The 24,490-nt window shown below is 41.1% G+C and overlaps 1 protein-coding gene and 3 non-coding genes across 7 annotated transcripts; all 4 read right to left on the minus strand.

Moving 5' to 3' along the window:
• Positions 1 to 43: 43 nt before the first annotated feature.
• ncapd2 (non-SMC condensin I complex, subunit D2) lies at positions 44 to 11,617 on the minus strand. 4 transcript variants are annotated; one of them, XM_057335008.1, is made up of 32 exons: positions 10,927 to 11,617; positions 10,400 to 10,519; positions 10,242 to 10,317; positions 10,011 to 10,069; positions 9,746 to 9,921; positions 9,137 to 9,282; positions 8,869 to 8,996; positions 8,594 to 8,717; positions 8,340 to 8,487; positions 7,674 to 7,871; positions 7,450 to 7,584; positions 5,946 to 6,033; positions 5,660 to 5,852; positions 5,459 to 5,577; positions 4,660 to 4,860; positions 4,302 to 4,476; positions 4,128 to 4,212; positions 3,917 to 4,053; positions 3,352 to 3,484; positions 3,195 to 3,270; positions 2,899 to 3,102; positions 2,642 to 2,802; positions 2,445 to 2,553; positions 2,221 to 2,344; positions 1,983 to 2,138; positions 1,704 to 1,881; positions 1,517 to 1,611; positions 1,355 to 1,435; positions 1,081 to 1,264; positions 817 to 973; positions 617 to 727; positions 44 to 256 (listed from the first exon to the last, which is right to left on the minus strand). In XM_057335008.1, exons 2-32 carry the CDS (start codon positions 10,515 to 10,517, stop codon positions 177 to 179), a joined length of 4,155 nt encoding a protein of 1,384 aa, XP_057190991.1. In that variant the 5' UTR covers positions 10,518 to 10,519; positions 10,927 to 11,617; the 3' UTR covers positions 44 to 176. The 4 variants fall into 4 exon arrangements, with proteins under 4 accessions (XP_057190991.1, XP_057190993.1, XP_057190990.1 ...); XM_057335010.1 differs by having other exon boundaries at positions 10,923 to 11,617; XM_057335007.1 differs by having other exon boundaries at positions 10,850 to 11,617.
• On the minus strand, positions 3,556 to 3,846 carry LOC130555139 (small nucleolar RNA U85). Its single transcript, XR_008963064.1, has one exon. It is a non-coding gene; the product is annotated as a small nucleolar RNA U85 (small nucleolar RNA).
• On the minus strand, positions 7,945 to 8,229 carry LOC130555138 (small nucleolar RNA U85). The gene has a single exon (XR_008963063.1). It is a non-coding gene; the product is annotated as a small nucleolar RNA U85 (small nucleolar RNA).
• Positions 9,353 to 9,681, minus strand: LOC130555140 (small nucleolar RNA U85). The gene has a single exon (XR_008963065.1). It is a non-coding gene; the product is annotated as a small nucleolar RNA U85 (small nucleolar RNA).
• Positions 11,618 to 24,490: the final 12,873 nt, after the last annotated feature.

The raw sequence follows: 24,490 nt of genomic DNA on the forward strand, positions 1-24,490 counted from the left end.
AACTGGTCTAACTAAGCCAAATAATCAGAGTCAGTTCTCATGGTTTAGAACCTTTTATTAAAAAGCAATTAAACAATAAGATGACAAGGCAACTAAAACAAAGACAGCAATAAAAATATTATAAAATCAGGTTAAATGTTATATGCATAAAAAGACATTAAAAACGAAGAGTGCTCTCAGTGTCTGAGTCGAGTGCGTCGTGTGCGGGCAATGGGCGTAGTTACTTTAGGAGTCTCGCTTTCAGCCATGACAGCATCTGAAACAACCAATCACAACAGAGAAAACCGTTGAAAAAACCATTTGCCTTTAAATAAGTTAAGTTTCTCACAAGAGAATTGTTCAGCACTATGCAAATAAGGTCCAATGGAAACCTTAAAATATTTAGGAATTACAATCAAAGAGACAACAACCTTATCACTTTAATTTCTGATATCAAGAACCTGACAACACCTGTTCTATGTTCCAAAAATTTCACCCATGCAGTCAAAGAATTTCTGCATCTTTTAGTTTTACATTTTTCATTGTGACACCTATTAAACCATTCTTAGGGCTTGGGATCAATATAGGTGTTAGAAAATAGACTTCACAAAGAGATAAATGTGTAAAAAAGACTGACCCTCTTCTTGCTCCTCTTCATCACTGGTGAAGGTTATGACAGGCTTTGGACGTGAGCGAGTTGTTTTTGGGGTCACAAGATCACTGTCATCTAATTTAGGTTTAACACGACCTGAAGGATAGAGACACAATAAGACAAATATTAATTAAAAGGATAAATTCATTTCTTATTTGCAGGAACCAATTCGCTTTGATCATCACCTCGTGTGGTTTTGCGTTTATTCTTTTGCGGCTGCGGTGTTTCAAAGTTTTGGCTCTGCGTGTCTCCTATCTGTGGTTGGCTCTCTTCACCCTCAACATTCTCCAGCCCTTTAGTGTGAACTGCCGTCAAACGCTTCTCAAAGTCTTCAACCTGCGCCTGTATACGCAACAAAACGTTTATCAGAAATACAGCCACAAAGTCACCTCTGGCCATGTATATACACATTTAGCTGGGACTGAATAAGATGCCACGATGCTGTGTACCTTGAACTGCGGTTTGGCTCTACGGCGGAGTTTGGCCATGATGGAGAGGAGGGGCTGATAGACTCCAGGCTCAGTGAGTTTATCACTGTAACAATCCCAGCATTCCTGCAGCTTTTTAAAACCTCGCTCGCACACTGACAACAGAGACAGAGACGTGGCCAGATCTGCCCACTGACGCTCCGTCCTGCAGACAATTACATATGCTTGTCACTATAGTGTCATTTTCATTGTGCACATGTTTGGCAAGTTTCTTTATGCAAAGTGTGTTACTCACTTTGCAGTCCTGAAGCGCTGACAGAGCTTCTCCACTAAACTCTCCGTCTGTCTCTCCTTGGTGATGTAGGAGAAGAGTTGCCTGAGACAAAAATAAAGTGTTTATGTTCTGAATCGGTAATTTAAGCAAAACTTTGCAGAAGCTGCATAAATGATTTCTCACTTCATGATGGTGTTGAAGTCTTCCTCCTTTATCCCTCTCTCAGGATTAGATAATCGGCTGATGATGTCTGGCAGCAGGTTATAGATGGCATTGTCCTTGAATAAACAAGACCATTAAACTTCTCTCACACTCATGCTAATGCTTCACAAGATTAGTTTGGAATAAAGGAATGATGAGAGACACTTACCTTGGCAGAGAGTTCATTAAAGAAGTTAAGAGCGAGGCTGGCAATGTGCGGCTCGGGGTCCAGCAGGAGCACAGCTACCTCACTGACCTGACCTTTGACCTTCATCACATCCTTCAACACCAGCTGGGCCAGAACTGTGATGGCGGTCAGACGCACAGATGCATTCTCATCACTCAGCCTGAGGACAAACAGTCACGATTATGAAACGTGTGGTTTAAGTAATATGAAGTGGGCTAAACTGACATTACATGTGAATAAAATGTGAGCTCTTTTGGCTACCTGGCATATAGGTTGGGTGTCCATGGTTCCAGGATGTTGGGGAAGCGGACTGTTAGGTCACCAAGAGCGACGATGGTGTTGGCTCTGACGACTGGGAGTGTAGATTTCTCCAGTACGGTGAACAGCAGACGTATGTTGTCTTTACAAACAGCTGGACTGGAGAAACACACAAATGTTAACACACACACGCACAGCTACAGAAACAGAAGGCATGCTGTGTTTGCGAGTGTTAAAATACCTGATCATCATGTACTGAGACAGAGCCAGGCAGGCAGCAGTGGTGAGCTGAGGATGAGAATATCTGCCTGGAGAGCTGCAAACCTTCACCACCAGGGGCAGAAATACACTGAGCATGTTCCCTTCTACCGCAAGAAAAACATGAAACGGGTCAGAGTTTGGAGCGGAGATAAATTAACAATAAGAAAATGTTCAATAAACGCTTCAAAAACTTTATAAACTCACCAGCAAGTAACTCGGTCTCGCAGATCTTACGGATAAACTCCGCCTCCGTGTCCTCAGCAGAGGCGCCCACCAGCCCAAGCTCCTCCTCCACACAACTGTCATTGGCCTCCTACCAAACAATATGCAAATGAGTTAAACATGGCACTGTGCAGCACTAAAATGTGACCATGGAGAAAACAAGGCCTCCGTTCACAAACCTTTGACTTGCTGGCAGGTGCCTTCTCTTTCTCCTCCTTATCTTCTCTCTCTCCTCTTCTTCTGCGCAGCTCGGCGCTAATGCTTCTCTCAAGGTGAAATATTTGCCAGAAGGCCACAGCTCCACAGAGAGACAACACCTGGGCCAGACTCGAACAACTCACTAGAGCAAGAGAATATCAGGATGAGCTTGGTAGCAGAAGATTCTGTATGTAACTAATCAATACGTGTCATAAGATTACAACTGTGCCCACCCCACCTTGCTCTTCAGTGCTCTGAGACCCAGCTTCCTGCGCTTGTGATTGGTTGGGCTCTCCACCATCTGTGACCTGCTCCAATAGGAGACGAGCAGACCGCTGAAGGAGGTGGGAACACAACTGGTCAGGAGATTCAGCCAGGAAGTAGATGAGACGAACAGCCTGTTCCATAAAGGTCTGCCAGTGTGGGTCGGACTGTACCACTCCTGTTGATCAAGTGGTATAACTTTTAGGAACAAAAGGTGAAACTTGAAGTAAGCAGATAATGAAAGATGGGGCGAAATGTAAAAACACATACCATCAGCAATGGCCTGTGACAGACAGCAGAAAAGTTGATGGTCCACAGGAAGCCTAAACGGGGTGCCTTTGGATTGCTAACACAGAAAATAAGAATACGTTCAGACAGTACCAGTATATTAAACCTGTGAGAGGAGTGTATGTGTTTGCATACTTACCCTCAAATGATCAGTTATGTTAGCAATGGTGATGAGTGTGTCCCGAGCCAGGAGATAATCTTCTGCAACCTTCTCTCCAAGAGCGACGGAACAAAGCGTGTCCAAATTACTGAGAACCACTTCCCTCTCAGCGCTACAGAAACAAACACATAAGAGTTAGGAGTTCATTTATCATCTTATCATTTTAAGAGACATGAACAAGAGTGCCCTCAGATTATTAAAGAAGCAGTTCACAGCCCACTGGATATTACAGATAACAGAGTCTCGTCCTGTATCCACACACACACGCACGCACATTGACCACCCTTTCCATCTCTCTCTCCTGCATTTCTTTGCAGATAAGCTAATGGGAGGGGCTTTGTTTAATGTAGGCAGGCCCTTATAGCAAAGCAGCAAATCTCCACTGCCCAGCCAAGATTACCGGCCAATAGGAAAACAGGAGAGCTCAGGATCTTAACCAGTGAGATCACATTCGCCTTGGTCTCATCATTGGGCAAAACAATCCTACAAGACTATAAATAAGCTGCAGTTTGAGCGGCAATGTCAAGAACCTGAAATGTCTCACCGTGCTGCCATGCCCAGCAGTAGCACCGCAGCTCTCCTGTGAAGTGCTGAAGTCTCTCGTTTCCCAGAGAATCTCTCCCACAGAACCTGCACGACTGAAGTCTGCAGGGTGCTCTCACTGCTGAAAAACTCTTGCACCTGCACAACAATTAAAACTATTTGTCAAAGCAAGGAAGTGTTTAAGTGGCTCGTATGAGGGGACAGACACTCACAATCTCCTCCAGACACTGAATGGTCCCTAATGAAGCGTTGATCATCAGTTCTGACAGACTGTCCACTAGAGTCTGTGCCTTGGCTCTGAGGAACAAGCAAACAAAATGTTATGAGCTACAATAGTATCGAGGTTCAAGTGTTTCTTTAGCCTTGAGGAAAGCACCGAGTTGTACCTGGTGCTGTCACCGTGGGGGTTGAGGTACATGCGTCTGTAGGCTTGAATGACAGCATCTTTGACGGCAACGTCAGTGGACCAGACCAGCGGCAGCATCTTTCTGACCCCACACACAGAGTCGGCCACACTAAACTCAAACGCTGTGACGCAAAACTGCACAGCCTCCTGGACCACTGAGAGAAAGAGACTAATCAGAGAGGATGCCATTTTCTATGTTGATGTTTATTAGCTGCATTTGTCAATTAATGTCTCATTTATTATTCAACCAAAAGTGCAAAAAAGTCCAGATTATGAAAAATCTGCTTAAAAAACCTGTTAATATTGGTTACCCATAAATGTTTCATGATAGTAATTACCTGTAGTAGTTTTCCAGTATAGCATATTGTTAATGTCAGCGATTGCTCTTTCCACCTGTAGAGCAAAGCTCTCCGTGTCTTTCAAGTACTGAACCAACATCTCCTGCTTCTTCAGTTCGCTCTCTCTTCCCTCCGTTGCTTCTTTCTGTGGGGTGGGTGGAGCATCACCCGCATCTGCCTCAGGTGTCTCATGCTCTGGGCCTGTGAGGAGAGAAAGAGGTGTCAGTCCCAGCTAAACGCAAGACATTTTTGCACAAAAATAAAACAAGGGGCCTGACTAACCAAAAAGCTTCACTTTAAATGTAAATTTCAGCTTAACACAGTAAATTTAAAAATAAAATGCTAAAAATAAACAAAATTCAATAAATTAGCTATTTTCCACCGCCGCGCCGAATCGTTCTCGTTGCTTAATCGTTCCACTCCATGCCGATCCGGTATGTAAACGGATTCATTTTCTCAAAATTCTGACCAGAGCACAGTTTGTAATCGTGCTGTGTCGAACCAGGCTCATGTGGAAACATAACTGTACCCATTACAAACAGTGCTTAAAACGGTTCAGTGCGATGGTAGAGAAGCGCTCAATAAGTCTAAATCCTAATGTAAACTTCAGTTTTTATGCAAACCCTAGCATAAAGAATTTTCTTTCTAAATTAAGAGAGTTCACACATGGCATCAAGCATTGACTTTACACTTACAGGCTAGCGTAGACAAAAACTAAAAGTATACTTTGGGCTTTAGAGTTAAACATCTGTGCCACGACACATTAAACCAGTATTTGTTTTTAATTGAGTAATGTTACCCTTGAAGAGTGAAGCAAGCGTGTTTATGAGGGATTCTGTGTTCAGGTTAGCCAGAGCCGAGAAGAATGGAGACTCTGGGAACAGAGAATGAGCCCGTACACACAGAGCAACTGCGTGCCTATACACACAAACACACAAGTTTAACACCACAGTCTTGTAAAGAGAAGAACATTTATTTGTGTGTACACAGTCACATGTACCTGTATTTGTTATCTCGGAGGAACTGTGCTATTTGGACAGCAGTGTCTCTGTCGCCTCTCCCTTCGTCTCCACCCGTCTCATCTTCATCATCATCTCTCTCTTCCTCACTGCTGGGCTCAAGCTGAGCATTCACGGTCATTTCCACCTCAGGCTTCATCGCATCCCAAAGATCAGCTGCAGTGATCACTGCAACTACAAACAGAGATTTTCAACTTTACAGATGACAGCGTTTTAGATCTTTGAGAGAATATAACTAAGACGAATCCACTAAAAAGAGATGCTTACCAGGCTCTTGTTCTCTCATGGTTTCTCTCATCTCTTTTAGTTTCCCCGTCTCCTTTTCCAGTGGCTTCTTCAGGTCCACACTGCTCAACTAAAAATGTCAAAATTGAGAAAAAGATCACAACATTAGGGCTGCAACTAACAATTATTTTGATAATCGATTAGTTTGACGATTAATCGGATAAAAATGTAATTACATCTTTTGCTTATAATAAGTAAATCAGATATGGGAAAAGTATACACAACTGAACTCATTAGCCTTCTCCCAAAATGTTGTGAATGTCTCCATAATTAATACACCTGGTGAGTTGATTCAGGTGTGTCATATTAGAAGCAACTGACAATAGTCTCTCCCAAACGTGGGAGCGAGGGGAGGCCAATGAAATCATTTTTTTGTGCCATGAAAAGTGAGATATTTTTCATTCAAATGTAGTGAAGTACAGTAAAAAGTAAACAGAAAAAGTAATACTTAAGTACAAATACTCAAAAAGTGTACTTAAGTACAGTTCTCAAGTAAATGTACTTCGTTACCCACCTCTGTACTAATAAACCACCAAATCAGGGTATTTAACCTATTATGTACTTTGCAAAGTGCAAACGCCACAAATTGGGTTTTACTAATATAATCTTTAATTTTGTCATTTAAAACACCTCTCCCCTTTAAACTTTAAAACTGCGCAGCTTGAAGAGATGCATGCAAAACACGTCTGACTTTAAAACTGCGCACCTCTCGCTGCACGGAGAGACACGTCTGACTTTAAAACTGTCACTCGTGCTGCACGGAGAGACAAGTGTGACTTTAAAATTGCGCAGCACGGAGAACCACATCTGACTTTAAAACTGCGCAGCTCATGCTGCACGGAGAGACACATCTAAAACGGTCATTTTAAAAGGGAAGAAGATGCGCTTGATTTGTAACTGCGCAGCTCGCAAGTGACATCACAGACCAACTAATCGATAATGAAATTCGTTGACAACGAATTTCATTATCGATTTTATCGATTAGTTGTTGCAGCCCTACACAACATACTTTGGAAATTAAATTAAAGGGACAGTTCACCCAAAAATGTCTTTGTTCTGATGAACACAGAGAAAGATATTTGGAAGAATGCTTAGAACCAAACAGTTCTTGGACCCCATTGACCTAACATAGTAGGACAAAAAAAACCTCTTTTTGTTCTGTTAAACACAAAATATGATATTGAGGAATGCAGGACAGCAAACACTTCTGGGGCACTTTTGACTACCATTGTCATTTTTCCTACTATGGGAGTCAATGGGGTGCAAGAACCGTTTGGTTGCAAGCATTTGTCCAAATATCTTTCTCTGTGTTCAACCAAACAAAGAAATGTATACAGGTTTGGAACAACTAGAGAGTGAGTAATTCATGACAAGATTTTCATTTTTGGGTGAACTGTCCCTTTAATATGCCTTTGAGTAGACAGATAAAAGTGTGTAAAGTTTGTAAGCGCTGTAAACAGACTGTTTAAGTTGTGCTCATTTGTACCTTGCAGCTGTAAGGGTTGTGAGCAATAAAGGCAGCCAGCAGCTGGATGGAGCTCTTACACACATTGACTGATTTATCGCCAAGGCGACCAACAGTCAGCTCCATAACCTCAGTGTACCTGCACAGCGGCAAAGCCTAACAGAAACAGAATTATGTCTAAGCATCTACCCATAAACACACAGCATTTAATAAATAAACGTAGATAGATGAACGTAAACAAACACCTTGCTGTTGACAATACGCGTGTAGACCTGCAACACACGAGCTCTGACGTGCGAGTGTGCATCATGGATGTGCTCCTGCAGCGTGTCCAGGAATCTGTTTCTGTCCCCACGAGCCGAATCATCAAGTTTATCGCCGGTCAGAACCCGCACCAACACCTCACCCAGAACCTCGCACACGGCCACGCGTAAACTTGGACTCTGTGCATACGGATGTAACGTAAGTTCCAGACAAAGAACAAATTTCTCTAGAAACTACATTAACATTTGGGTTTTCCCTCAGATTACCAAAGAGAGAGCTCAATGCCCACAGATTTATTCCAGAGCACTGAGACTCAACCTGTGACCCTTCACACACGCACACTGTGAGCTCCCCTTCTTTATCTCCCCCATTTCTTTAAAGGATAGAAAGAGGGATGAGCTAGTTGAATGTAGGCAAGCCCTTACAGCAGAACAGCAAATCTCCTCTGTCCAGCCAAGATTACCAGCCAATGGGAGCACAGGAGAGCTCAGCCTCTAAATCAGTGGGCTCATATTCGCCTTGGTCTCATCACTGGGCAGTGGGCACTGATATTTGTATCATACGCAGACACCAGTTGCCTAGCACTAACATCTGACTGCAGGTCATACAAGAAACATCTCTCAGTGCATGACAGAAACGTTATGTACCTCTCCCTCCAGGTGCGTCAGCAGAACACTGATGTTGGGGATCATGGCTTCAGGTACCAGAGTGCTGAGTTCAGACAGAAAGCTGGAGAAAGCCTTCACACCTGAACCTTCTCTGGCTAGCTCCTCACTCGACTTCTGACCAATTTCTCTGAAAACCACAAGAACGGTGAGCGTTCCAGCAAACACACACATGCATTTCCAGAACACCATTCTCTGTAGCAGTAGCGTTTATTTAATATGCCTGTTGTCCTTACCTCATGATCTCTCCAACAATAGATTTAACCCCATATTCTGAGCTCCAAGCAGACACAGCCTGAGCACACACTGACGCCAGTTGCTCAAAGTGCTGCAGGAGCTGAATCACTTTCACACACGCTCCTGCGCAACACAAACGCAAGTCTTCGTATACAGCAATATATTCAGGGCTATGCATGCACGGTGCATGTCATTTTAAGGCAAAATCGTGTAAAAGTGTTATTGCTTTTTATACGACAGATCAACAGAATAGTACATCCAAGGATGAACTCACCCAACATGTGATTGTATTTCTTCACCATAATTCCTAGCACATGGATGATGGCATCTCGAGTGGATTTGCTCTTCATATGGCTTATGGTGGGATTTTCCAGGAGCTTATAGCAACAGCACGTCACACAGCTATGCATGTCAGATGAGCAAAGACCGAAGACTTTAATATCAAAACATTCTTATGTTACTCTGCCTCAGTTTACTATCCGGTGTAAATGAGATGAATCACCAAAGACAGAGATTAAATCCAAGTGTAAAACACCTTTTACCTGACAAACTCCTCCTCCACAAGAGACAGACTCCATAGTGTCCGAATGTCCAGTTGGAGCAGCTGAGTCAAACACTGAAGAACCGTCTCTCTCTCACCTTCCCACTGTGCAAGACCTTTTCCAGCTGCTTTATCCTTCTTCCGACCCTAACAGAGAACAGGAAATAGAATGTTGATTTTGTGTAAAGCACATGACAAGCTTGTCACCATCTAATGTTGCCCTCAGATTACCAAAGAAAACATTCACAGCAGGTAGGCCTACGAGACGCATGACTCTTTGCTAACCGACACATTTACACGCACACAGACAGACGGGAACACTCAACACACATACACACATTGTAAGCTGCAATTCATCCACAATGATCCATTTCTAAAGGAAGATTGTATTTTCTTCTGAATGGCACCTGAAATTTCTATGGGTGGGCCCTTACAGCAGTGCAGCCAATCTTCACTGCCCTACCAAGATTACCCACCAATCAGAGAGCTAGAGAACACGACGCCCCAGCCATTCAGCTCGTATTTGCCTTGGTCTCATCATTGGGCAACTTTCTCCAGCATTTTTGTTGTGTATTAAGGCATGAATACAAAAACTGTAACTTCAATGTACCTTGCTGGGTGCTGTGACAATAGTCTCTCTATAGGAGTCACTCTCAAGGATCTCAGTGAGCTTGCAAATGAGAAAGATGCTCATCTTCACAGCGTTGAGCTGTTGTTTGCGGTCCGCGGCTGACAGAGAGGCAGACAGGAGGATGGTCGGCAGAGAGACAGACAGGCCTTTAACCACTGAGAAAAGAGAGCGAACAGATGGGTTATGGGAAATGGTTTTGAACGATTGGACTGAAGTTGAAAAAGCACTTGTTAGGGACACAAACCTTGAATCAGCAGTTCAAGAGTATCTTCTTTCACCGCTACATCCACAGAGCGGCAATGTCTAGAAAAGGCCAAAAAAAAGGTAAAAGTGACGTAAATTTGATCTGATTTCATTTTTACTATCCTGGCATTCCGATAAGCTTCAATCGTTTAATTAATCTACGAGGTTCTTGGTTTAAACATTGTTTATCGAGAATGTTGAGAACGTGCGTTTTTGTGAAGATAACACTTACTGCAGGACACTGTACACAGTGTCAAAATGCTTGAGGATGCACAGTGGCCCATGACTTCTAAGTGCTGCTTTGAAACCTTGACAAGAAACAGAAAGATGTAAATTATATCAACATACGCAAGAACATCATACTTGTTCAAGATCAGAGAATATACTCACTATTGAGGTGAGAGTGAAGCTGTTTAGCAGACAACACATCTTGAACCACATACTGGTTAACAGCTCCAGACTTTACAAGATCATCCAAACAAATCGGCAAAATAAAATCCCACGACATAACTGCAGAAAAACAATTAACGTTATACGTAAATTACATTGGTAAAACAGACGTATTGGTACACTAATAGAAACTGTTAGAAATAACTTAACATAAGTGCACATAGAAAAGCCACGTTTTTCAATGAAATCTAACACTTAAATCAGTACTAAAATATCATAACCACAATTGGGTAACGTTAGGTGAATGTTTTGCATGCGCTGATCCTAAACAAAACAAGGAAAGCTAAAATGCTACGCTAACTCTCAGACTTAACACACACATTTCATCTTAAAACCAGAAAAACCTCTTCAGTATTTACGTACGTAAAATAACATGTCAGATAAACCCACCGTTGAGCAGACAATAAACGTATTACGACAAAATCCTTACGATGTGAAGCCACAGAGCTCGGTTTGCACTTACTTACTTAACGGTTGGAGTCGCAGCTTTGAATTTCACACAGCGCGCCAAAGGAAGTGCGTCATCTCTCTCTCTCTCTAATTTTATTGGTGGGTCGCAACCAACTTGTTCAGGTGAATATCGCCACCTACTGTACCGGGGTGTGTAACTTCAGGGCTTCATGTACTTCGCACAGTTATAATTATTTATATAAAAAAACTCCTATATACTGTGCTCTAACCCTGTATCTTTAAGAAAATTAAAGAGAGCTTTACTAAATTCCCACATTTTCTCATCTGCTACCCAAAATCCCCTTCAAACTCCATTCTTGTTCTAACTCATACATCTTATCTTGCAAGATCGAAGTGCGTCATCGGCCCTCCCCACTTCCGGTCAGTGGAAATTATGAAGGTGAAATCAATATGGCGTTATTATAATGACAAATGTCGCGAGCGCATTATTACAAGGCGAGAGCGCATTCTTGTAATATGAGCGCGCGAATCTCTCCGCTCGCACGCCGATTTCCTTTGCTCGTGCACAAAACTATCGAAAGCCAACAGGTTCACAATTCGCGTGCTTTTGATCGCCGTATTAATATTAAAACGCCGATTTCTTAACGCCACCAGGCGTTAAATAAGCGCCGCCTGGCGCTAAATTAACGTCACACGCCGCCACGCGTTTAAATAACGCCGCACGCCGATCGACGTTAAGTTAACGTCACACGTCACACAAAATGCAAATGTATTAGCTAATATACATAGCCCCTCCTCTTCTGGGTTTGCGAGCTCTACGGCAAGTCGGAGGCTCGGAGCATCCAGTACAATTTCCAAGAGCGCTGTTCACTTAAGTTAACTGGGGGTCTGGCACGCGATGAAACCGTCTGACCGTAGTGTCACCTCAAATCCATATCCAGCTTAACTTTGTGGAAAACAAAAATGGAAAGAAATGAAAGAAAAACCAGCTGAAAAGAAAAACATATAACTAATGCTGTATGTTCCAGGAAGCAATGTGTAAATGCGGGTGCGTAAATGATGACAGAATTAGAAGCAAGACGAGTCGTTGCTGTTTGTCTACAGGTTAGCTCGGTTTGCTCGCAGTCGCATGTTGCGTCTTTATCTGGTTCGAGTCCCACTCGGACCATTTGCAGATTTTTACATCGTTGGTCTTGTTATGTTTATTTGTGTCACAGGGATTTTTTTATATTTCAGCATTTAATGCGTGGTTAATATATAAAGAAAGTCAGGAATAAGAGCTCTTTTTCCACAACAAACTTACAGTATATTCTAAGTTTCTTAAGCGCTCCCGACAACCTCGCCAACAGCCTTTCAATAATCACCTTAACGCACATCACCTGCCCACTTAAATTTCATTAGAACGCGACCACTCACATTACCTACGGGACATGTTGCCATTTACCTCCGTAAAGAGACTGACGCTATATCATATGTGTGGCACTGCAAAGAGGCTTCTGTTACTAAAAATAAACAGCCACATTTCCATTTGAAATAAAAAATGTTATGCATTCTTTATATTATTCAGCTCATGGAATGTGCGGGATTCAGGGCTGGTGGCGTATGTTTCAAAAACAATTAAAAAGCCTATCATGCATTTTAATGCACATATTTAGGCTATTGTTAGCCAAATAAATTGCATTCATCATATTACTGCAAAATATGTCCACTTCAAGCAAAAAGAGTTTGACTATTGGGTTAAAGGACTTGCATACAGTAAAAGAGAAAATAAAGTGCGGTGTTGAGAGTTATTCAAAGATTATAAGTCACAAAAATGATACTCTGACTGAACATCCAAAACGTGCTTGTATTAGATAATACACAAGATTTGTGTCTCAAATATTTTTTGTATTGTCAACATTTACCAGCCATTTACGAAAAAGATATGTTTTAAGTTGTTTCTTGAATGAAGAGAGAGACGTGGTTGACCGGACTATATCTGGAAGATCGTTCCACCAGCATGGGAGCAAGCAGCAGTGAAGAAGAATGAGCGGAAAATTTATGATTTATTACACCTTTGTGAGCTACCAGGCGCCGTTCATTCCCTGAGCGCAAGGCGCTATTTTGGGGTTATTATTATATAATGTTTTTAAATGAAAAAGATAGAAGTTTTAAATGGAAATATATATTGTTTTATTTATTTAATGCAGAACAACAGGTGCAATTACAACAAAGTGTTTCCTTTATTCAAAAATAAAGCGAAAAAAGACACCTAGCCATCTTAGATAAATATACATTGTCAAATGAAAATAAATAAAAGCTAATTGTTTAGCCTGCATTGAAAACTTATACAGAGCCTCAATACAAAGGTCAACGGAACACAGTGAAGTCTAAAAGAAAACAAATTAAGCCGATTTATGCAACCACACTAACTGTGCAAAACGAATACAACACAAAAAGCCCTGGATAGTGTGACATTTACATTAATATATTACTCATTATATTACTTATAACAAGCTATATCCACAACAAACGTACACTATATTCTAAGTTTCTTAATCGAAAATGCTGTGTGCTTGTAAAAGGATACAGAATAAAATCATTTTTGTTTACTTTATTAACGGAAGAAAACGTTAATAGAGCAGACTTCACATAATACTAGTTCTCCACAGAGAACATGCATAAACACTTAAGTCAGCATGGTCGTCATTTTTATATTGTTTCGTATGCTTTGTCGAGTAAAATGAATTATATCTAAATGCTCTGCTGAAAGTCAGTTCCACACACGGTATAGCGTCAGTCTCTTTACGGAGGTAAATGGCAACATGTCCCGTAGGTAATGTGAGTGGTAGCGTGCTAATAAAATTTAAGTGGGCAGGTGATGTGCGTTAAGGTGATTATTGAAAGGCTGTTGGCGAGGCTGTCGGGAGCGCTTAAGAAACTTAGAATATACTGTAAGTTTGTTGTGGAGAAAGAGCTCTTATTCCTGACTTTCTTTATATATTAACCACGCATTAAATGCTGCAATATAAAAAAATCCCTGTGACACATATAAACATAACAAGACCAACGATGTAAAAATCTGCAAATGGTCCGAGTGGGACTCGAACCAGATAAAGACGCAACATGCGACTGCGAGCAAACCGAGCTAACCTGTAGACAAACAGCAACGACTCGTCTTGCTTCTAATTCTGTCATCATTTACGCACCCGCATTTACACATTGCTTCCTGGAACATACAGCATTAGTTATATGTTTTTCTTTTCAGCTGGTTTTTCTTTCATTTCTTTCCATTTTTGTTTTCCACAAAGTTAAGCTGGATATGGATTTGAGGTGACACTACGGTCAGACGGTTTCATCGCGTGCCAGACCCCCAGTTAACTTAAGTGAACAGCGCTCTTGGAAATTGTACTGGATGCTCCGAGCCTCCGACTTGCCGTAGAGCTCGCAAACCCAGAAGAGGAGGGGCTATGTATATTAGCTAATATATTTGCATTTTGTGTGACGTTAACTTAACGTCGATCGGCGTGGCGGCGTATGACGTTAATTTAGCGCCAGGCGGCGCTTATTTAACGCCTGGTGGCGTTAAGAAATCGGCGTTTTAATATTAATACGGCGATCAAAAGCACGCGAATTGTGAACCTGTTGGCTTTCGATACAAAACTGGACGCGCGCTTTCAATTATAGGCTGCTCTCTTATGAATTTTCTCTCCTCTCGCTCAGTGAGCGTGTGCGCACTCAAAATGCGTGCCGTCCGTCCACGAATCCTTTGGTACTCTTGCTCTCGAGAGGTCCTCCTGTGTGTTCCAGGCATTATAGGCTGTCAAAAGTAGTCAACCAATCAGGGATAGGCTTCCACGGCGGGCCAATGAAAATGCGACCTCTTAACTACAGTAGGCCTAATTGTTAAAAATGCTTGATGAAAAGAGTTGTTTTTTGTGTTCTTTTCTACAAAAGTGTCATGTTAATGTGTAATTCTTGTAAAATAGTATATTGTAAATTGCTGAGTTTCATTCTTATAAAATCTTTTAATATATAAATATTTTAATGAGTGGATTCTTGCTTGTGGGTAGGTGGGTGGATGGGGGGCTGTTGCCCAGGGGCACCATGAGGTCTTAATACACCTCTGGATCCACCACGTTCTCTGGTAACAATTTTTATATATTTGATGCAACATTATTAATCAAATGTATATTAGAAATGAACGGTAAGGGAGCGTTTGGTATATTGCATAGAATCTTCTGTCAGACTTCTGAAGTTCGCAGACGACACCGCACTCATTGGTCTCATCCAGGATGGTGATGAGTCTGCGTACAGACAGGAGGCTGAGCAGCTGGCTGTCTGGTGCAGTCATAACAACTTAGAGCTGAACACGCTTAAAACAGTGGAGACGATTGTGGACTTCAGGAGAAACTCCCCTGCACTCCCCCCTCTCACCATCATGAACAGCACTGTGGCAGCAGAGTCATTCAGGTTCCTGGGCACCACCATCTCTCGGACAATCACATTGGGACAATCACATTGGCTCCATTGCTAAAAAAGCCCAGCAAAGGTTGTACTTCTTACATCAGCTGAAGAAGTTCAACCTACCACAAACTCTATTAAAACAGTTTTACTCAGCTGTCATAGAGTCTGTCCTCTGCACATCCATCACTGTCTGGTTTGGCTCAGCCATGAAGTCAGACATCAGAAGACTACAGAGGACGGTTCGGACTGCTGAGAAGATCATTGGTGCTCCCCTGCCCACCCTCCAAGAACTGTATACATCCAGAGTGAGGAAAAGGGCTCAGAAAATCACCCTGGACCTCTCATATCCAAGCCATCATCTATTCAATTCAATTCAATTTTATTTATATAGCGCTTTTCACAATGTGCATTGTTCCAAAGCAGCTTTACAGGAGCAAATAAGAAAAACACAGAAAGGTAAAACACAGCACAGTGCATGGTGTTTATAGACCAAGCAAGATCATTATAATAAATAATATCTAATAAATAAATGAATAAATAAATAAATAAATGCAGTCTCCCGGTGAGCAAGCCAACACTGCACTGCTCTGCTGTGGCGAGGAACCCAAACTCCAATGCATGAATAATGGAGAAAAAAAAACCTCGGGAGAAACCAGGCTCAGCCGGGAGGGCCAGATCTCCTCTGACGTGTCATAGCTGCACTCAGTGACCCCGACCAAAGCCACCGAGCAACGTCCACGAAGAACAGGGAGAGCCCACGAGCCGCGACCCAGGAAGCCCCACCCGCCGAAACCGTGCAGGTCCAACCCGGTCCCATTCCGCGATCAACAACAGACAACAGAGGAACAACCAGGGAAAAGTAGTAATGGCATAATTAACTTTATTCCTCTGTTGTCCGACATCGACCACAAAACAAGACCAACCAGACCAGACCCACACAGTCCCAACAAATGAAACGCCCCGAACCACAACCAACAAGCCCCCCCACTCCCTACAACACCCACCTCATTCGATTTAATCATACACTAGACTTGATTATATCTCACGGAGCCGATCTAACCAATATAGATATTATACCTCAAAGCGACGATGTCACTGATCACTATCTTATAACATGTACACTGCGCACTGCAGAAATCAGCCGTTTAACTCGTTATCGACAGGGTAGAACAATTACCTCGACTACTAAAGATAGTTTCGCAAAGAGCTTGCCAGATCTGACTCCTTTAATAACCATACCAATAAATACAGAATCGCTCGATGACATGACCAGCAAATTGGGCACTATTTTCTCTAATACATTAGAAGCTGTCGCACCTATGAAGTCAAAAAAGATTAATGAGAAAAACGCAGCACCATGGTACAATAGCACCACTCGCGCCCTTAAAAGAGAAACACGTAAACTGGAGCGCAAATGGAAACAAACCCAATTAGAGGTCTTTAAAATTGCGTGGAAAGAGAGTGCAAACTGTTATAAAAAGGCACTAAAAGCAGCAAAGGCTGAGCACCTCCGTAACCTCATAGAAACTAACAAAAACAATCCAAGGTTTTTATTTAGTACAGTTGCTAAACTAACAAATAAACAGACTTCACCTGACCTGGGTATTCCGCCGCACCTTGGTAGCAATGATTTCATGAATTTTTTTACAGAGAAAATCGAAAACATACGAGACAAAATAGTAAAAACTCAACCTCCAAGTCTGTCCTATAAATTAGTACCAACCATCGCCCCAAAAGAAAGGCTACAGTGTTTTTCACCTATAAAACAGGAAGATTTAATTAAACTTATTGCAACATCTAAACCTACAACTTGCTTATTAGACCCCATACCAACTAAATTATTAAAAGAGTTATTACCCGTTGCAATTGAGCCCATTTATAACATTATCAACTCGTCAATTAATCTAGGCCATGTCCCAGGAGCCTTTAAACTGGCCGTCATTAAGCCTCTTATCAAGAAACCAAACTTAGACCCCAATGAACTAGGAAACTATAGACCGATTTCAAATCTCCCTTACCTGTCTAAAATACTAGAAAAAGTAGTGTCCACTCAGTTGTGCTCTTTCTTACAAAATAATGACATACACGAAAAATTCCAGTCAGGCTTTAGACCGCATCATAGTACTGAAACTGCGCTCGTTAAAATTACAAACGACCTGCTTATAGCATCAGATAAAGGTAACATCTCACTCCTAGTCCTGCTCGACCTTAGTGCTGCGTTCGATACTGTAGACCATAAAATACTTCTAGATCGCTTACACAATTATACCGGTATTCAGGGACAGGCACTACAATGGTTCAGATCTTACTTATCAGACAGACATCAATTTGTCCATTTAAATGGGGAATCATCAAATCTAACGCAAGTAAATTATGGATTACCTCAGGGATCGGTTTTAGGACCCTTGCTATTCTCCATATACATGCTGCCCCTTGGAAACATTATTAGAAAACATGGAATTAGCTTCCACTGTTATGCAGATGATACTCAGCTATATATCTCATCAAGACCAGATGATTCCTTCCAACTATCCAAATTGGCAGAGTGCATCGACGATATAAAGCATTGGATGACTTGTAATTTCCTTCTTTTAAATTCTAATAAAACAGAAATATTACTTATCGGACCAAAGACACGTGAGCAGAATATATCGGATTATGACCTGCAAATTGAAGGCTGCACTGTTACTCCAACAAATACAGTTAAAGACCTTGGCGTTAAATTAGACAGCAACCGGTCATTTAAAAATCACATCTCAAATGTCACAAAAACAGCCTTCTTCCACCTTAGAAATGTTGCCAAATTGCGAAATATTTTATGTGTGGCTGACGCAGAGAAGCTTATTCATGCATTTGTGACCTCAAGACTTGACTACTGTAATGCACTTCTTAGTGGTTGTCCTGCAGCATCAATAAACAAACTACAGTTAGTTCAGATTGCAGCTTCCAGAGTTCTAACCAGGTCCAGAAAATACGATTACATAACCCCAATGTTATCAACCCTTCACTGGTTACCCATTAAGTATCGTATTGACTTTAAAGTTATTTTTATTACTTATAAAGCCTTAAACGGTTTAGCCCCTACCTACATAACAGAGCTTCTACCACACTACAACCCATCACGCTCTCTAAGATCTCAAAACTCCAGACTTTTGATAACACCTAGAATAACTAAATCCACCAAAGGGGGTGGAGCTTTCTCATACGTAGCACCTAAACTATGGAATAGCCTCCCCGATACTATTCGAGGGTCAGACACACTCTCCCAATTTAAATCTAGATTAAAGACACATCTTTTCAGCCAAGCATCCACTAACACATAGCTCATGAACAGCAGCTACGCTAATTATTCTCTTTCTGCCCTCGCCTCGGGATGCCCATCCCGAGGTAGGGAGAGATTCCGCCAGGCCCAGATGAACGTCATATGCCCATCCACAACTAGAGATTACGCCAGCTACATCGGAAAATCCCGTACCATCCTCGTGCGAGAGCCTGTGGACTGACTGACCATCCCAGCTCCATCCAAGGCAATTCCATCACCACCCAAGTAAAAGGCGACCATCTGGCCGGCCCAGCTCAGACAATTCCATCCCCAACCGAGAGCAAAAACGGACTACCTGTCACATAAATGCTAAATTTACAATACTTGGTATTTAATGCTAAACTTACATCACATGACAGCAGTTTGAAGTTATGGCTGCACTCAGTGACTTTGATCATCTCTTCACAATGCTGCCGTCTGGTCGGCGCTACAGAGCACTGAGCACCGAAACAACCAGACACAAAAACAGCTTCTTCCCTCAGGCCATCTACCTCTTGAACAGTTCAATGTTTTTACACACCGTGCAATTAATAACTCTGTGCAATAATAATTAAGTGCAATATTAATTATATCTTCCAGATAATACACTATGTATTTTTATACAACTTTTTCTGTAAATTATATTTCATTCATTCTGCTGTATATAGCACATAACTTGTACTACAATAGTCTATTCTTATTTTTTACTTGTACATATTTACATACATACATAGCTTTACTCTCCATATCTTTATCTTATGTTTATTGTATTGTATTTCTTAATTTTTATACCCATAGGCCCTTATTTAAATCATCTGTGTACTGTATTCTATTGTGTTATGGTCTCTGTGTACTGTTGTTGCTGTTTCTGTGTTCTGGATGCTCCTGTCACCAAAACAAATTCCTTGTATGTGCAAACACACTTGGCAATAAAGCTCTTTCTGATTCTGATTCTGATTCTAGAAGTTCAGTTTTATGCCCTGAACTTCTGGATCACTGAGTGCAGAACACTTACAGTGTCTGTTGTTGTGAGACAAAAAACACATCTGTGCATGGTGCTTTTCAGAATCTCATACAAATGTGTTTAAAACGAAGAGCAATACATAGTGAATAATGATCAAAAACATAAAGACATAACATGAAATTCCTCCATACTGTCTGCAAATGCATTAAATGCATAACCGAATAGGTATAGAATATTATATGATATTTCCAAATGCATTCCAAATCTGTTACTATAAAATAAAATGCTAAAATAATCTAAAATCGTCACCATGATAATTAAAGAGTGTGAAGCTGACGTCATGCCCTATGTTGCATGTTGCGCTGCCATCTTGGGAGGATCATACTCCACTGCTATTATTGTTTTGATATGTACCGTTACTTGTAGTAAATATTATTTTAGAATAAAGCTAACTTAAGACACCAATCTAAATTGTTCGGTAATCAATTTAGTACTATTTTGACAATACTATGTTTAGTGTACGACATGCATGAGGACCACATGAACTTGAGGGTGTTGGCCTGTTTTGTCTGAATAACATGGTAGTTAAACTGACTAGGATGTTTATATGTAGCCTACAAAACATCCTAACGCCCCGTTCATTTCTAATATACATTTGATTAATAATGTTGCATCAAATATATTAATATTGTTACCTGAGAAAGTGGTGGATCCATCTTGCTTAGTTGAATACATCGAGTCACTTTCAACCAATAAGATGCCATGTAAGAGGTCGCGTTTTCATTGGCCCGCCGTGGAAGCCTATCCCTGATTGGTTGACTACTTTTGACATCCTATAATGCCTGGAACACACAGGAAGACCTCTCGAGAGCTAGAGTACCAAAGGATTCGTGGACGCACGCATTTTGAGTGCGCGCACGCTCACTGAGCGAGAGGAGAGACAATTCATAAGAGAGCAGCCTATAATTGAAAGCGCGCGTCCAGTTTTGTGCATGAGCAAAGGAAATCGGCGTGCGAGCGGAGAGATTCGCGCGCTCGTATTACAAGAATGCGCTCTTGCCTTGTAATAATGCGCTCGCGACATTTGTCATTAAAATAACGCCATATATTTCAGCGCAAAAAAACGTGTCAAAAGTGTAAGCGTGGAAAAACGGAGGTCAGAAGAATACAGATCATAATTATTTGACGTAATATGAAGTTGCCGTTTCACAAAACATGAATTACGCTTACGAAAAATGATAGCAGCTTGATTTACACCTTTACAAAACCTTTTTGCGAATGCAAATTTATTTTATGCTTGCAATGTCATGTACGCTTTTACAAATGTTATCCTGCGCATGCAAATCTTTTAATCATGGTTTTACCTTCGTAGGAAATCGTAAACCGTTTTAAATCAAGTCTGAATATTTGCGTTAAATCGACTTTACAGGACCATCATCGTTAGCGAGCATAGAATAACAATGTATGCATATGAAACCGTTTAAAGCTGCGAACGGTGCTTCTTTTAGGAATGTTGGTCATTCGTGTGGTTAGAAAGTCTGAAAAGAAAGTCTCCTTATGGGCTGTCAGGGAAGCAAACGAACGTTAAAAAATAGTGTGGATAAAAAGTGGTTATTGTCTAAGGAACGTTTTTTTTCGACTTTTATTTAAATTTATTTCTATAACTTTTTTTACAATTTCGCACTGCCAAGCAATTTTTCTGAAAATACGTTTCTGAACAACCAGAATATTTCTGTATAGAAATAGGACAACGGTAATATTTTTAAATGTACGTGTTTTCTATCATATTTATGAGGCATAAAGACGTTCACCCTTCACCTCCTGGGATTTGTTTAACTTTTATTTTGACATGACTGTAACGTCATGATGTTCATGATTTCACAGTGTATGATGAATAGCCACTAGTTATAATGCAGTTAATGCCAAATAGTGAACAACGTCAAGAGTCTTGATTACAAAAATAAACATAATTATGTTTTTCAGCCATACTCATCTAAAAGTAATTTGATCTGTCCCTCCTTCTGTGGATAAAACATCCATACAACAATTATCACGACCTTTTATGCTTATACTTGAACAAGAAAAAAGCATCCTAAAATATAAAAAAAGGGTCATAAAAACCATGTAAATGTACTTTTTTAACTTTATTATACACTAATTTCATGTTTTAAAAAAAGTTATAAGTAAATTGTTTGTTTTGCTTGAAAATGTATTACTTTAATGAATGTTTTGCAGATAGAACCTTATAATTCTAAACCGAAAGTGATTTTTCAGAGTCTGAAGGTTCTATCTGCGCTTGACCTGTTCCAAAAAACCCATTTACAAATTTCAGAAAATGTTGATATTGTACATTTGGAATACATTAAGGGTCTCTCTCTTTTTCGTGTATAAAAGAGATTTGTTCCTCATATCATTTTTGCTATATGAAATGCAAAATCTTTAAAGCTCAATATCTCAATACTCCACATTCCACGGATAGAACCTTATAATTTCAAGGCGACGACATGTTAACCTCAGTAACAGTATTGGTACTGCCCTCCATCATGCTCACTTGCTCGGAGTAGGTACCATCACCACCCTCTTGGGACCAAAATGAGGGCGCATTTGAGGGTAACATCACATCACCCTGCCCAACTAACAGAGTCCCACACATCATTTTGGGACTGCCGTTTAACAGGCTCATGTGTCTATGATTGTGCACCTGGCATCACTGACTCCAGAGACCATTAGAAAAGTGTGGGAGAGAGATATAGATATTCAAAAAATCATTGGTGATGACGACTGGGCTAGCAAAGGTACTGGGGATGATGTTACTAGTCTTTAAACAATTTGTAATGTTTAGCAGTTTTCATCTGAAGAATAGAAAATTTGATTAGATTACTGTTACTGTATATATGCAGTTCACATTAATTATTTTTTTAGAAAACCAAGATTCCTATTCTGGACTGTATGAATTGAAAATGATATGACATGATGTATGATATGATTAAATATATTTAATGTATGTATTTTGAAGCAACTTTGTTTTGACAAGCTGGAAAACCAAACAAAAAACAAAAAATATCCAATAAAATCGCATTGTAAATCATTAAAACCAGAATAAAAAAAGAATGTCTATCAATACAGGCTTCACATTTTCTAGATATTTGCATCCCTTGTGTTAACTCACAACGTAATGAGACACAGGTGAAAACAAAAGGCTTAGTGATGATTGATTACACAGATGACGGATTTGATTGGACGGCCATGTAAATTAGCAAGTGATTGAATACAAAACATGAGTACAAATAGCACACTCTGTCTCAATACGATTGTCAACATTTGCCGTTAAGCAGGTTTTTTTTTACTGAATTGAGTTGTTATAGTGGCACTCACAAGTAGATTAGACTAGAGTATTGCCCTTGTGATGATGGGGCTTAGGGATCTTTTACTTTTTGGCTTGATTGTGGTGACGGCAAGCTGTTTAAGGATTGGTCATGCTGCTTCTTCAGGAATGGGTTTTTCTCATGGCACCATTGCCAACAGAACACTCAATTTTGGCAGGCTTATTATTGGCAGTGGTGTATCCAATGATTCTGCTGATAGTCAAGGAGAACAGCCTAATGGATACTGGTCTGGTGAACAAGGTATGTTAATTGTACATGTTTAAATTGCAGCTTTATTTAAATGGGCAACTGGTTGACTTGCCTTATTTAACTAAATTAAGCACAATTCCAATTTGCTGAGGCTAAGCTGAAACGTCTGGGTCCTTCTGTGCACTGTGGTAACGATGCCATGACCCTGCGTGTTCCTGGCCCAAGAATGCCCCACTTCCTGGTTGATCGAGGTAAGCCTATACAACCTTTTAGATTTTTAGATCTATTTTGGTTTTCTTTTCACATTTTATAAGGTCTGTTATGGTATGATTTTTTTTAAATAGGAGTGGGGTCTCCAGTGCCTCTGTCTGAAATCCCAGCCAGCTGCGGTATCTCTGTGAAGAGGGTTCGTCGGGATGTAACATTTTCTGTTCCTTTCCATGGCTGTCCTGTCCGACAACAGGTCAGTGCATGCGCCTACGGTACTTAAAATTACTTTGCTGCAGTTGTTTTGTGCAAATGGGGCTTAATCGTTTCTCTCTTCTGACAGCGTGGAAGTTATATTCTGTCTCTGATTCTAATGGGGGCACCAGTGCAGGCATCATGCCCTGAGAGTTCTCCCCTTCCTACAGTTTCTTGCTTGCCCACTGGAATGGTTATCTTGCTTGGACTCGGGGCTGATAAGGTCAAGATCAAAGGTAGTTTTTCGTTTTAAATTCTTGAGTGAATTTCAACTTGATTGGTTTGTGAGGCTTTTCCCTTCTCTTTTTAGTTGATGGATCATGGCAGCCTCTGCTGTTAGAGTACTCTAAATGTGGGATCACATTGGATACTGTTGATGGTACTCTAGTGGTTACAGCACCATTTACTGGAAGCTGTTGGGTAATGAAGGTAAGACGTAACTGTTCTGTCAACTACACAAATTTCTATGCTGATCTTTTTGTACGTCACAAACAGGAGCGTTTCAAATTATGAAAGCCTATATTAATGCAATTTTTGTCTCAGGATACGGAAAGGCATCTCCCTTTGCTATACCTTGACCAAGAAGTGATTCTTTCCTGTCCTTTGACGCTGCCAACAGCTGCCACGACCGTACCTTCTGCTGACCCTCAAGTACCCCTAACTTTCCCGTGGTGGTATTATCCATCTCTTCCTGGGCCTGGACCTGGGTGGCCTGGGCCTTCAACAGCTGACCCCACCTTACCTTCTGTTGACCCTCAAGTACCCATAACTCTTTACCCTGGACCTGGTCGCCCTGGACCTGGTCGCCCTGGACCTGGTCGCCCTGGACCTGGTCGCCCTGGACCTGGTCGCCCTGGACCTGGTCGCCCTGG

Source organism: Triplophysa rosa, linkage group LG5 (assembly GCF_024868665.1).
Source record: "Triplophysa rosa linkage group LG5, Trosa_1v2, whole genome shotgun sequence".
Classification (NCBI taxonomy): domain Eukaryota; kingdom Metazoa; phylum Chordata; class Actinopteri; order Cypriniformes; family Nemacheilidae; genus Triplophysa; species Triplophysa rosa.

Excerpts from the sequence above, each read along its gene's own strand:
- ncapd2 (XM_057335008.1), bottom strand. The coding sequence starts at position 10,517 with ATGTCGTGGGATTTTATTTTGCCGATTTGTTTGGATGATCTTGTAAAG. Across the intron at positions 4,861-5,458 it reads GCTTGCTTCACTCTTCAAGG|GCCCAGAGCATGAGACACCT; the intron begins GTAACATTACTC and ends CTCTCCTCACAG. Across the intron at positions 3,485-3,916 it reads CTGCTGGGCATGGCAGCACG|CGCTGAGAGGGAAGTGGTTC; the intron begins GTGAGACATTTC and ends TTGTTTCTGTAG.